This window comes from Meriones unguiculatus, chromosome 3 (assembly GCF_030254825.1).
Source record: "Meriones unguiculatus strain TT.TT164.6M chromosome 3, Bangor_MerUng_6.1, whole genome shotgun sequence".
Classification (NCBI taxonomy): domain Eukaryota; kingdom Metazoa; phylum Chordata; class Mammalia; order Rodentia; family Muridae; genus Meriones; species Meriones unguiculatus.
Genome location: NC_083351.1, coordinates 179,759,337 through 179,772,215, shown reverse-complemented (window position 1 = coordinate 179,772,215; position 12,879 = coordinate 179,759,337). Strand labels below are relative to the sequence as shown.

At 45.6% G+C, this 12,879-nt stretch overlaps 1 protein-coding gene across 1 annotated transcript in view; it reads right to left on the bottom strand.

Annotated features, from left to right (window-relative positions):
• Ugcg (UDP-glucose ceramide glucosyltransferase) overlaps nucleotides 1-4,793 on the bottom strand; it is a 32,871-nt gene extending 28,078 nt beyond the window's left edge. The window contains exon 1 of the mRNA XM_021664674.2: nucleotides 4,696-4,793. Within this exon, the coding sequence (XP_021520349.1) occupies nucleotides 4,696-4,793 (98 nt within the window). The remainder of the gene's footprint in view (nucleotides 1-4,695) is intronic.
• Nucleotides 4,794-12,879: the final 8,086 nt, after the last annotated feature.

The following is a 12,879-nucleotide window of genomic DNA, read 5'->3' as shown; positions in this document are numbered from 1 at the left end:
AAAGAGAGAGAGGGTGGATTCTATCACCTAAATGTGCCAAATGCTACTTCTTAGGTTGAGATGCTGTTTTCTGTCAGGCAGGTCACCACAGTTATGCCATATAATGGAAACTCCATTCAAAAGCTATGCAGGCTGCTCAACAACGAACACCAGAAACACCGTGTTTACAGAAGCAGAATAAACTTGAAAAAAAATCTTCAGGAAAAGGACTTCTGCTTTAGAGAGAGTTAGTAGTGACTACGAAAAGTATTTCCGGGTCTGGAGAGAACTGGCTGACCTGGGTATGGTGGTGCATGCCTTTCATCCTAGTATTGGGGAGGCAGAAAAAGGTGGATCTCTGGCCAGCCTGCTCTACAAATCAAGATCGTTAGATGGAGAGGGGAGAAAGCAGATGAGCGCAGGGATGGATGGGAGATCTGTCACAAGGATGGTGCCCACATGGCTCCAGGAGAAGGAAACAACTACTTTCAGATTTTGTGTGTCTTCTTCTCAGTCCCCAACTAGGAAACCAAACTCACTGTGACAAAAGGAAAAACAAAATAACCCATAAAGACCACATAGCCTGCACTGACTGCCAAGACTATAATCAGCTGCTATTTTTAGAAAATCAGAGATCTTGGGAATGAGACCCTTCCAGTGAGTATCTGCCATCTACAATAATACTATGAAATGACAGTGCCTCAGTTTGGTACTAAGGTTGAAGAGGAACAAAGCCGGTGGTAGAGATGAGCAAAGACAGATCCAAACCATGGAAAATACCTGTTTCCATTTTATAGATAAGCACTCTTTTTTGGGGGAGGCCCGCTTAAGGGAACTGTGAGGTCTGTGTGAAACCAGAACAAACCACCTCACTGCACCAGAGAGAGCTGCGCAGTGTGTTAATCACAGGCTAGCTCCACTGTTTAAAGCTTTTATCTAACCCTAAGAAGATACAATAGAACAGATTAAGCAGGTGCCATTGATACATTGTTTCCAATATTTTTTTTTTAAAGCAACTTTCCAAAATGCCTTACATTTTGCACTGTTGGTGTTACTCCCGCATCTTTAGCAGCTGGAGCCCACCCTGGTGGCTGACCTGACACCCAATACAGAGCTGAGTATTTAGAAACCTGACAACCAGCTGCAAGCACAACTTTTCAGGTAGAGGGCACCAACACTTCCTTTATCTTTGCCTTACCTAAAAGGACAAGATACGGATAAAAACAAAATGTACACTGAGAAAACATATCCTTTTATTAAAATAAAGGTGATTCTGCACAGTGTTTTAACCAAAATACTATTTCCATAGGTCTTTCACTTAGTTAAATGCTGAGCCTCAACCGCAATTTTACTTATACAGCTAGGAAAGGGCAAGCAAGAAACAAACCACCACCACCAACAAACCCAACTTTGTTCTCTGCTTGAAAACAATTCCCATCAAACCGGGAAGTACCTTATTTAGTTTTTTATTTTTGTTTTTTGTGAAACCATACATACAAAAAACAAAAGGTATCAGTGGGACCAGATCACAAAACAAAGATACTTATCAAACAAACAAAAAACAACAAAAAGTATGGCTAACTCTCTATATACAAATTCATCTGCTGGTTATTTGCTCTTTTAGTTTTTGTTCTTTTGAGACAGGGTCTCACAATATACCTTAGGCTAGCCTTCATGGCAGCTCCCCTGCCGCAGCCTCCCCGAGTGCTGAGGTTACAGGTGTGCCTCAAGGTAGCTATTTTGGGTATTTGTTTTATATTCACATCCATTTCAAAGACATATTTACACGGCCTGTATTTAGCAAATGAAACCTGCTATAAATTATTTTTCCTTTGTTTGATTTGCACATCGCTTTTCAGGAATTATTATTATTACTATTTTGGGTGGCTGGTTGGTGTAACTCTGGCTGTTCTGGAACCCACTATGAAGACCACCAGGCTGGCCTTGAAACACACTGTGAAGAGCAAGTTTGCCTGTGTGCCACTATGCCCAGCCCCAGAACATGTCCTTAGCAGTATAAAAGGGGTGACACTGAGGCAAGAGATATGGCTCGGTAGGTAAAGGTGCTTGCCACCACATCTGATAACCCGAGTTCAATCCCCAGCCCTCACAGTAGAAGGAAAAAACTAAACCAACTCTTGCAGGTCACTGGTGAAAAAATTTAAAGGTAATGCCCCTGGAGTATTCAAAACTATTTACAAAGCCTTTTTTACAGCCCTTCAACAGAGCTAAATGTTTGTAGTATGCTCAAAAATGTAAAAGTATAACTGGGTTAGTGCCTTTCATTCCAGCACCCTGGCAGAGGCAGGAGGATCTCTGCGCGTTCAATGCCAGCCTGGTTTACATAATGAATTCCAGGCCAGCCTGAGCTACCTAGTAAGGCCCTATCATGGGGGGAAAGGGGGAGAGTAAGACTATTAAATTAGGGTTCTAGATCTTATTGTATAGCAAAAAAATACTGAGGAAATCGCAGTGTAATATGTGAAAAATTAAAAAATAATTCACAACAATAGAAGAAAACAGACTAACATACAGCTAACATATAAAATCATTGGGAATGCAGATGATAAAAGGAAACAGAAGACTTAGTACCCCAATTCAAGAGACATGACACCATGTGATGTGACAGATTAACATGGGCGTCGCCATCACATTAAACAGAAACTTGGCAACAGACTGCAGTACAGGCAAAAGATTATAACCACACAATTTATGCTAAATGAAGCTAGCATATAAATATCTGAAAAGTTACTCAGTGGAACCAATAACTAAATGGATGAAAATCAAAACAAAACAGCGAATAAGGAATGCAGACAGGGAAATCACCATCACCCAGGATGGCCAGTACTATCACATTTTTTTATAAGGCAACATTGTGTCAAAGATTCTGGTCCAGTACTTTCTCCCTCTGAAACGTGAACTAAGGAGGCCTTAGGTGTAAGAACTCATCACCGGGACTGGTAATGCATCTTGGTGATAAAGCATTTGGCCAACATGCAGAAGGCCCTGGGTTTGGTTCCCAGCACAGGAAAAAGAAATACAAATGTAATCATTACAGGCTGCCTAATAAACTGGAATCAACTGAATTGCGTATCAATAACAACAGATAAATATTAACAGCTCATAAGCTAAGAGGCTCTGCATCTACCTGAACCAGTGGGGAGAATGCACACATTTGCTGACATGAAAAAACAAAACTCAGGGCACCTTGCCAGCAGCTCCTCCCTGCGAGCAGCAGCCTGGGGTGTCTGTCTGGTGCTTCATGCTTGCTTCGTGCTTGCTTCAGCACCTACGACAGTGCCCTGTGCTGCTTCCCCAAACTGCCTATTAAGTAAGTGAGACTGCAGAGCAGGTTATAGACCAACAGTCATGGCATGGTCTCTTCTCTCCTCCTCCACCCGCCCTCTTCAGATAAAAGTATAATTGGGGAGGCAGGCAAAAAAGATTAACAGAGTAATATTTTGCTATGTGTTATAACTGTCTTTTTCCTTTCTGTACTGTAACTATTGCTTATAAAGTAACTATTGCTTTTCAAAGAGCCCATGTAGGTGAAATGAATACAGCTTCAAAATTCCAAATTCAGCAATGCCATACTGGGCGGGCATGTTTTCTTTCACTTTCAAAAACCCTGTCTGCTTATCTTGTACAAGTGTCCTCTTTCTCGGGATCAGGGAGTGGCATACCAAATGGAGAAAAGCACATGTTTTCTATAGGGGAGAAAAAGCATCTAAAAGCAACTGGCTAATACCCTGGTTTTCATTAACATGTATCCTATTCCACTCTATTCCTATTTGGTGGTTAACTCCCACCCCCTTCAGGTTAAAATGTCAAATAAGTTCATCTCTACACATGTATTTCCTTTATTTACATAGGCTTCATTTTAAAGACATTTAACTAGCCACTCACATCCTCTCTCTCCACCCCTTCACCTTGCTCTGTTTTATTCGTAAGCTTCCTGGGGAATAAGCTTGTTTGGATTTTTATCATGTTTCATCCTTCTAGAATGTAAGCTTCACGAGGGCAGGAGTTGTGTCCTGCTCTAACCTGTGTTAGAGCACAGCACCCAATACTAGGTGGTGTCTAGGCCTTAGGAGGCACTTGTCAAATGAAACACTGTATGTGGAAGACAGAGAAACGATACATAAGCCAATAAAGAACGAATTGGAAAAAAAGAAAGAAAGAAATCATGCTAAAATGCCAGCCTGACAGGACCGAGAGCTGTAACCCAGGCTCGGAGACCGGCGGTTTTCAAGGCGGCCAGTGGCTCCACACCTCTCCAAGCACACAGCTCTTCCAGGAAGGAAAAAATCCACAGTCTCGAGGTGGTGGTGAGCGGCTCCCGGAAGAGTGGCGAGGACCATCACCGTAACAGAGACGTGGCCCGCGCGGAGGGAGGGGAAACCTCACAATACACCACACATCTTGGCCCAGATGGGGGGAAATGACACGAATCTCCCACACCGTCAGACCAGGCAGGCACCCCTCCGCCAGCCACGGAACAGGCTCCCTCCCCGGAGCTCCGTGGTCCTGCAGCCCCGGGGTCCGGGGGCGACCCCTCCTGCGCTGTCCCTCCCCGGACCCCGCGCCGCACGCCCAGAGGAGACCGATGCGGGGACCGTTTGAGGACCGGCTTTCTCCGGCCGGAGCGCGCCGCCCTCCACCGCACACACGCCTGCGGGGCCGGCCGGCCCCCGAGGCCCCGACCCTCCAACTCACGTGTAGATGATGGACATGAAATGCATCAGCCACAGCACCACGAAGAGCACGAAGCCGAACAAGGCCATCCCTTCCTGGGCCAGGTCCAGCAGCGCCATCCCCCGGCCCGCTGGCCCGGCCCGGCCCGCTCCGGCCGCCGCGGACAGCGCTGCCGCGGGAGGAGGACGCGGGGGCCGCCGGGTGCGGGGCGCGGGCCGCGAGTGCGAGGTGGGAGAGGAAGGGCCGGCGGGGCGGCGGGCGTGTGGACGGAAGGGGCGGGCAGGGCCTGCGCGCCCCCGGCCGCTCGGCGCGCGCTCGGCACGGCGCGCCGCTCGGCGTGCGCGCGCTGGTCCGCGGGGGGCGCCGCGCTCCGGGCGGCCGCTGCCGCGCGCTCGGGCTTCCGAGGTCCGGACCCTCCCGGCCGCCGCCGCCGCCGCCGTCCCCGTGGCCGCCCGCGCCTCCGCGCTCTGCCCGCGCCCCGCCGCCGCCGCCGGAGTCCCGGCGCGGGGCCGCCCGCCCCGCCCCGCCCCGCCCCCCGGGGCGGGGTCCTCGTCTCCGGGGCCCGCCCGCCCGCGCGCCCACGGCCGGAGCCGCCCCCGCGCCCGCCGCCCCGCCGCCAACCGCCGCCGCCCTGCTCCCCCCCGCGCCGCCGCGGCCCCGCCGAATCCCGGGAGCCGAGCCCGGAGCTGGAGGGGCCCGCGCCTCCGCCGTCGCTCGAGCTGGGGCGTCCTCCGAGGCGGCCGCTGTAACCAGGCTAAAACGCAGCCGGGAGTGTTGGGAATGTAAATAGTCCCGGCAGGGCCGGGCGGACATCTGTCTCATTCATAAATTTTTGCTGTAGCGATAGATTTTGGACATGGGGTTAAATTACGTTGCACCTTTTAGAAAGACTGTTAATATGTCGCTAGTACTAAAACGTTTAATGGCACGTGTGTACAATAGTGAAAATGGGAACCAAAGGCTGGGCACCGTGCGAGAAGCCTGTACGCAGCCCGTTTACCCCTGGGACTGAGGCAGGAGGATTACCTTCATTTAAGCACAGGGGTTCCAGGCCAGGCTGGGCAAATTCAGTAAACCCCTGTGGTGGACAAACAAAACAGTATTCTAATTGTAACCAGTCCTGGGAGAGGCTGGTAGTAAATGTTTCCATTTGTTCCTTTAGCCTGGATACATTCATATTGTTTACCATTGTTCTGTGTTTAAGCTGTTTATTATTCAAGCTATTTTTTAAAAAATAATCCATGACCTCCCTCGAGGGACTTCAGCACTGAATTCAGTTTTGAAGTTGTTATTGCTATTGATTGTACTTAATAGTAATTGGGCGGCCTCAAGTTATGATTTCCATGATAAACTACAATTACAAGAACTTAAGGTTTGCGATGTCCTTTGTTCTACCGGTGTAAAATCAGTGGGAATGAACCGCCTAGAAATTAATTTTCAATTGTTGAGAGTTCCAGGCTGATCGGTACGGCAAGATGGAATCCATACATAGAAATGATAACATAGGGTTTTAAATGCTACACCTGTGGTCAATCAATTCTAAGACCCTCTTAAGGAATTCCCAACTCATTTTCAAGATTTCAAAAAGGAAATGCGTCTCACTGCTCAGTGACATCTTACAAATAAAACAATAGTCCAGGCTTCTTACACTGTGCTTGTTAGTCATCTACAACGCAATGCTATGTTACAAGTACTCCCTTGGACTTGATCCATGACATGGATTTCTCAACTTGAGCATTTTGTAGCATTTTTCATTTTTCCAAATCTTTCTTAGATCCTTCCAGCAGTTCCGTACACTATGGCGGGTAACACAGAAAGGCCAAAGAAAGTCGGTGTAATTGGACATAACCGAATCACTATGTGGCAGTGCATCTTGATTAAACTTAGTCTGTTCAAACCTGGCTTTCCAACGACAGCTCCAGCGCTGGAAAGATGGCTCAGAGGTTTAAGAGCTTGCTGCTCCACTTTGAAAGGGTCGGGGTAGGAGGTCCATGCAGTGCCCGCGGAGGACAGAAGAGGGCGTCTGATCCTCCAAAAGTGTGCTAAGAGATGCTTGTGAGCTGCCAAGTAGGTGCAGCAAAGGTACTTTGGAAGGGCAGCCAGTGCCTGTAATTGTTGAGCCATCCCTCCACCCCGAGGAAAATATCATCTTTAATGAAATTTCTTAAAGACACAAATGTAAGAAGCCAACATACGTCATGATTTCAACAACCATACTCTGAGAATGACAAAGTAAAAAAAGGTACCAGTTTTCCTGCCAATTATTCTGTGTGACCCTGTGATACCTGAGGTAAACAAGCCGGGAAGTGCGCTGAGAGCGAGGACTTAAGTGTGGCTTTGGGTGGTAACAGTGTGCTGCTTCCTTGGTTGTAACACCTGTATCACTCTATTGGGACATTCCGCCAGTAGAGAAGTCGTGGAGTGAGAGGGGCATGGGGGAGGGAGGGCCGCGGGACATGCAGGGTTTTCTGCACAGTTTGGCTACGAACCTAAAACTACTCTAAAGTCGATTAAAAGTGCTGAGCACCACACATACATGCTACATAACATATTGCATAATTTTTGTATTGAATATATTCAAAATGTTTTTATGAATTATGTAAATACATGTAACGGGAAATGCTGTAAGAGTCTGAACAAGATCAATGAGATCCAATAACTTTACACCTTGTAAGTACTAGAATATTTGTTCAATGCATGAATACACTATTCTGCATTGACAGAAGTCACTAGTAAATTTGCTCAGATTTCTTCTTAAGTTTTAAAAAGTATTTTTAAAAAAAGACATATTAATCATCAGACTTCCTCCTTCCTCTTAAAAAATTAATTCAGAGAACCGAGTAAAGATATACAGGCCATTGAGATTCCGCTCAGTGTCAGACTGGCTGACTCTCAGGCCTTCGGTTTACTCTCAGCACCAATGCAAAAGATTGATGTGTGGCTTTGCCTGCTCACAGCTGGAAGGCCGATCAGAGACCCATTCTGTGAGTAAACAGCACTATTCTCATTTCTTGTTTGTCCAAACATTGAAAGTTCCAAACTTTCAGCCAGGCATAGTGGCACATGCCAAGTCCAGGACAACCAAGGCTACACAGAGAAACTCACTCTCTTTCTCTTCTGTCTATCTGTCTGTCTGTCTGTCTCTCTCTCTCACACACACACCCCTTTGTCAGCATTATTTTTTAAATATTTGGGATGGTGGGTGCACACTTGTAACCCTTGCATTTGAGAGGCAGAGACAGGAACACAGATCCCAGTCTCCAGACACCAACCCCAAATAATGATAACAGTAATTCAGCTCCTTAATGATACTGCATTAAGACATGTATATTGTAAAATTTCATCCCTATAAAAGCTTTCCAAATTTAAGTAAATTTGAAGTTTCAAAAGCAAGCTTAATTCCTGATGCTAGTTGACAAGAGGAATGATATTTTTTCTTTGTTCTAATTGGAATTAGAAAACCACTGTACTTAGGTACAGCTGTGGTGATTAGCATATCTTTGTTTTCCATAAAATACTCGCTTTCTAAAGGCCTTTAGATCCTGGGATACCTGTATAACACTATAAAATATTTCCTTTCTAAAGGCCTTTAGATACTGGATTACGTGTATAACATTGAATAGCCTTCAAACGATTCAAAGGTCGCAAGTAAATTGTCTGCTCTGGGCTTGGTCTTGTTGATAAACTGCAGGTCTGGTGCTCATTTATGTAGGTGTGGTTCAAGGGAGTGCCCACAGGTCACTAGAGTTCAAATTCTCTTCGGCTACTCTGCTCTTGACTAAATGCCTGGCTCTGGTCTGCTTCATTATACTTCTTTTGAAATTTTTTATATTTGATTTTACAATGTAGTTTGCTAACGCACAGCTTGCTAAGTCAAAACATTAATATATACATATTAATTATTACTGTTTGGTCATATGTCTCCTATTTCTTACAAGAAAACATCCAACAGATATTGTTGGTATTTTCCAAAATAGTTTGAGCAGAAAACACTTTTTAAAAAGGTGTGTGAGAGCGAGTCGCTGTTACACCTGTGATCCCAGCACTCAGGGAGGCAGAGGCTGAGGCGGTTGGCTCTCTGTGAGTTTGAGGCCAGCCTGCTCTACAAAGCAAGTCCAGGGCAGCCAAGGCTACACAGAGAAACCCTGTCTCAAAACAAAACAAAACAGAAACAAAAAAAAAAAAAAAACACACAGCAAGTGTACTTGTTTGTGTCAGTAGTCTCTGCCAATGAAACGAGCCGATTATTAAAGTATAAAGGCAATTTTATTGGAGGCATCTCCCAGGTGGTGGGTTCACTGGTCCCAAGAAACAGGGAAGGAAGTTGACGAGCAGGTGGGTGGGGCCAGAGAGAGCGAGAAACAGAGTGTCTCTCTCCAGTATATAGTGAAGAGCCTCTGGACTAGATGAAGCCCAGACTCTGGGCTGGGAAGTTCAGGTAGGGACTGAGGGACGCTGGCAGAACCTGGAGGCCGGGTTTGCTGTGCTGATTGTGTGGGGTCTGGATCCCACAATCAGAGCTTGTAGGGCACCAAGGCTAACTTCAAGCATTCTCTCGGGCACCTTTCAACCTTATTAGTTTAGTGTTTATGTATGTATTACTTATTTGTGAGACAAGGTCTCTCATTGAACCTGAAGGTTACAATTTCAGAAAGGCTGACTGGCCAGTGAACCCCAGGATCCTCCTGTGTTCAAAGCCCTGCTCACCCCCACCCAGTACTGGGCTTCTAATAAGATGCCAGATTATCACATCATTTGGGGGACCTGAATTTAGGTCCTCACAGCACTTCACCCACTGAGCCAACTCCCCAGCTCCTGGTCTTAAACTTCCGACCATCCTGCCTCAACCTTTGGAGTGCTAGGATCACAGCCATGTAATACCACGCCTGACTCAAGAAAGAACTCGGGAAAGACCGCACAGGCTTGATGCTTCCACCTGCCGCTGGCTCCCTGACATGATTGTTTGGAATTCCTATTGATGTAAACGATAAGAGAAAGGCCGTGATGTTTGAATTGTCAGTGCGCCTAGCATCCCTTCCGATATACATTTCAGATGTTAAAATTAATATGTGCACGATAATGTTTAGCAAACTAAACAATACCAGACAGAAATCTGGTATTGCAAATGGCACTTTGAGGATTTGAACACCTATTATTTGACATTTAAATTAATTCAGCACTGTACTTACACAGTCATGTAAATAACACTAGCTTTTCAGCCTGACCAACCCAGGTCCAAACTCCAGCTCCTTCACTTATCATGTTGGGTATGTAAGGCAGTTACTTCACTTAATCTTTTTGGTCTCTAATCATATATCCCATGACTGCTATAAAAACAAAGTTAATATTTTAAAATATCACCTGGCGCATAACTGCCATTTCCTATTTTATTACTTCAAAGAGTTACTAAGAATATAATTAAAATGTGATTTTTTTTTTTAAGGGTCTCACTGCGTGACCCTGGATAACCTGAAATGCACTAGGTAGACCTCAAACACACAGAAATCTGCCTGCCTTTGGCTCTCAAGTGCTCAGATTACAGGCCCTTGCCATCATGCTTGGCCAAACTTTTATTAAGGAGCAAAGACTGCTGTGATAAACTCAACTTGAGTTTAAGCACTCCACCAATTAAGCACAAAGTACCTTGAAATATCAGACTGAGTTTGACTTCAGTTCATTTATTTGCCATGTGGCCCGAGAAAGTCAGTTGCCTCAACATTCTTTTCTGTAAAATAGGCTGTAGTGTATTATACACACACATATATGTGTGCATGATAATAGGTCCAGGAATATTATATTCTATGAAAGTTTTATTTTCATTCTTTAATAGGGAAGGTTCATCCAATTATTCTCATTTTATCTAGATTAATGGCTTTTGCTTTTTTTATTGTTTCTTCCTATAATTATAAATTGAAAAATTAGTTATAAAGCCAAGTGTGGTGGTCAATGCCTTTAATCCTAGCACTCAGGAAACAGAGGCAGGAGGATCTCCGTAAAGATTAGTTACGCTTCCAGATACACAGTGAAAGCCTGTTTGTCGGTTGCTTGGTTGGTTTTGATACAGGGTTTCTCTGCATAGACTTGGAGGACCTGGAACTCAGTCTCTCAGGCTGGCCTTGAACACAGAGATTTTGCCTGCCTGCCTCCCAGTGCTGGGACTAAAGGCATGCATTACCCCCACCCAATGAGAGCCTGTCTTAAAAACAAATAAATGAATGTAGTAGAATTTCAGCAGAACCTTTGCATCTGGTGTGCATTCTGGAGTGATGGAACCAACCTCTGAAGTAGCTTTTTGTCAAGTGATCGTTATCTGAGGTTTTATGGAGTTGTTCTTTGGAAGGATTCTCAGAGCCATTTCGTAACTTAGGCTTGAGTCAGGCCTGGCAGACCAGGAGTCTCTGGCTGAGAATTGCCTAGGTGATGGTTCTTTCAAGACAACCCCTAGATCAGGTAAGTTTTGATATGTGGAAACTGACTTTCTAAAAGTGTGTTTTCTAACAGTAAAAAGAGCTTCCAGAAAGCTGTCGGCGTTCAGGCCTGTGAAGAGGTTGACCCCTGCTGCTTGAGAAGCTGAAATTCATCCTGCAGTGCCTCTCTTTGATCAATAGGCACTTGTAACCCAGAACACTTACAAACAAACACACAGTCTGAAATGTTTGTTTGTTTAGGTCCCCCCACCGCCAGACAGGCTCTCTCTGTGTAGCCCTGGCTGTTCCTGGAACTCACTCTGTAGACCAGGCTGCCTAGCTCACACAGAACTGTTTTCCTCTGCCTCCCAGATCAAAGCATGGCCACCACTCCTGGCTAACTTTTTTGTTTTGTTTTTCAAGACAGTGTTCTTCTGTGTTACCACTCTGGACCTGTCCTGGAGCTCACTCTGTAGACGAGGCTGGCCTTAAACTCACAGAGATCTGCCTGCCTCTGCCTTCCAACTGCTGAAACTAAAGGCATGCACATTTAATTAGCCCGCTGGCAATTTATTTTATTATATGATTTTTCTTTAAATGTTTAGTAGAATGCCATCCGCGCTGGGCATCTTTTCCAGAGGACGTGGGCTCGGTTTTTAAAAGAGTTTTATTGATTTCTACTTTATGTGAGTTCTCTTCTGCATGCATGCTTGTGTATCACGTGCTCATTGCCTGCAGAGGCCAGAACAAGGCACCGATCTCCTGGAACCAGAGTTACAAATAGTTGTGAGCAGATGTCGGTGTTGGGGATTCAGACCCAGGACAAGTGGCTGAGGTGCCCATTTAACCAAAGCAGACCTGGCCTCCAGGTTCTCCCAGCATCCCTCAGTCCCTACCTGTTGTTACAGGACATGACTGGCTACCCTGCCCTCAACACTGAACTTTCCAGCCCAGGGGTGGGGCTCCCTCTCTCTCAAATGCCCTTCACTGTATAATCCAGACTTTTTAGTTCCCTCCTCTTTCTCTGCATTTCCTCTTCTGTCTCTCTCTTGAGAAAGCTTTCTCTCTGCCTCCTTCCCCACAGCCACTGTGAACTCACCGAAGAGCTACCCCCAATAAATCTGCATTTATATTCTAATTTGGCTTGAATTGGCTCTTTTCACTGGTGGAGATAACCTGTCAGCAGGTGCTGGAAGTCAAACCTGGGTCCTCTGTGAAAGCAGCCAGTGCTCTTACACGAGGACAAACCAGCTTAAAATAGTCAAAATTGTTTTAAGGTGTTCTTATGGATAAGGAATGAGGAGAAGGACTAACTCTTCATAACCTGGGTGCGAATCCTCTGCCACACAGGTCCATTACCCTCATCAAATCAACACTCTGTGCAGGCTTTAAAGCATAAGTAATAAGCTTGTGGAGCAGTTTTCTATTTCAACTGTCTAACTCTAAATTTTTAGAAATTTGTTTAATTTTATTGTATGGGTATTTTGCCAGCCTGCACGTGTGTGTAGCCTGTGCACGAAGCAGCTACAGATCCAGATCTGTAGATCCGATCGCCTGGGACTGGAGTTACAGGCAACTGTTAGGTGCCAGGTAGGTGTTGGGAATTGAACCAGGGTCCTTTGGAAAAGCAACCAGTGCTGTTAACCACTGAGCCATCTCTGGAGTCGTGGTCTACGGGGAGACAATATCATTCCCCACAGTAGTTAAACTTGTTATCTTACAAGTGAGACAGTTCAAAAGCATAGAAGTTAGATCTGTGGCCCTTGAAGGTGGGCTGTAAGTGGAGCATTACAAAGAA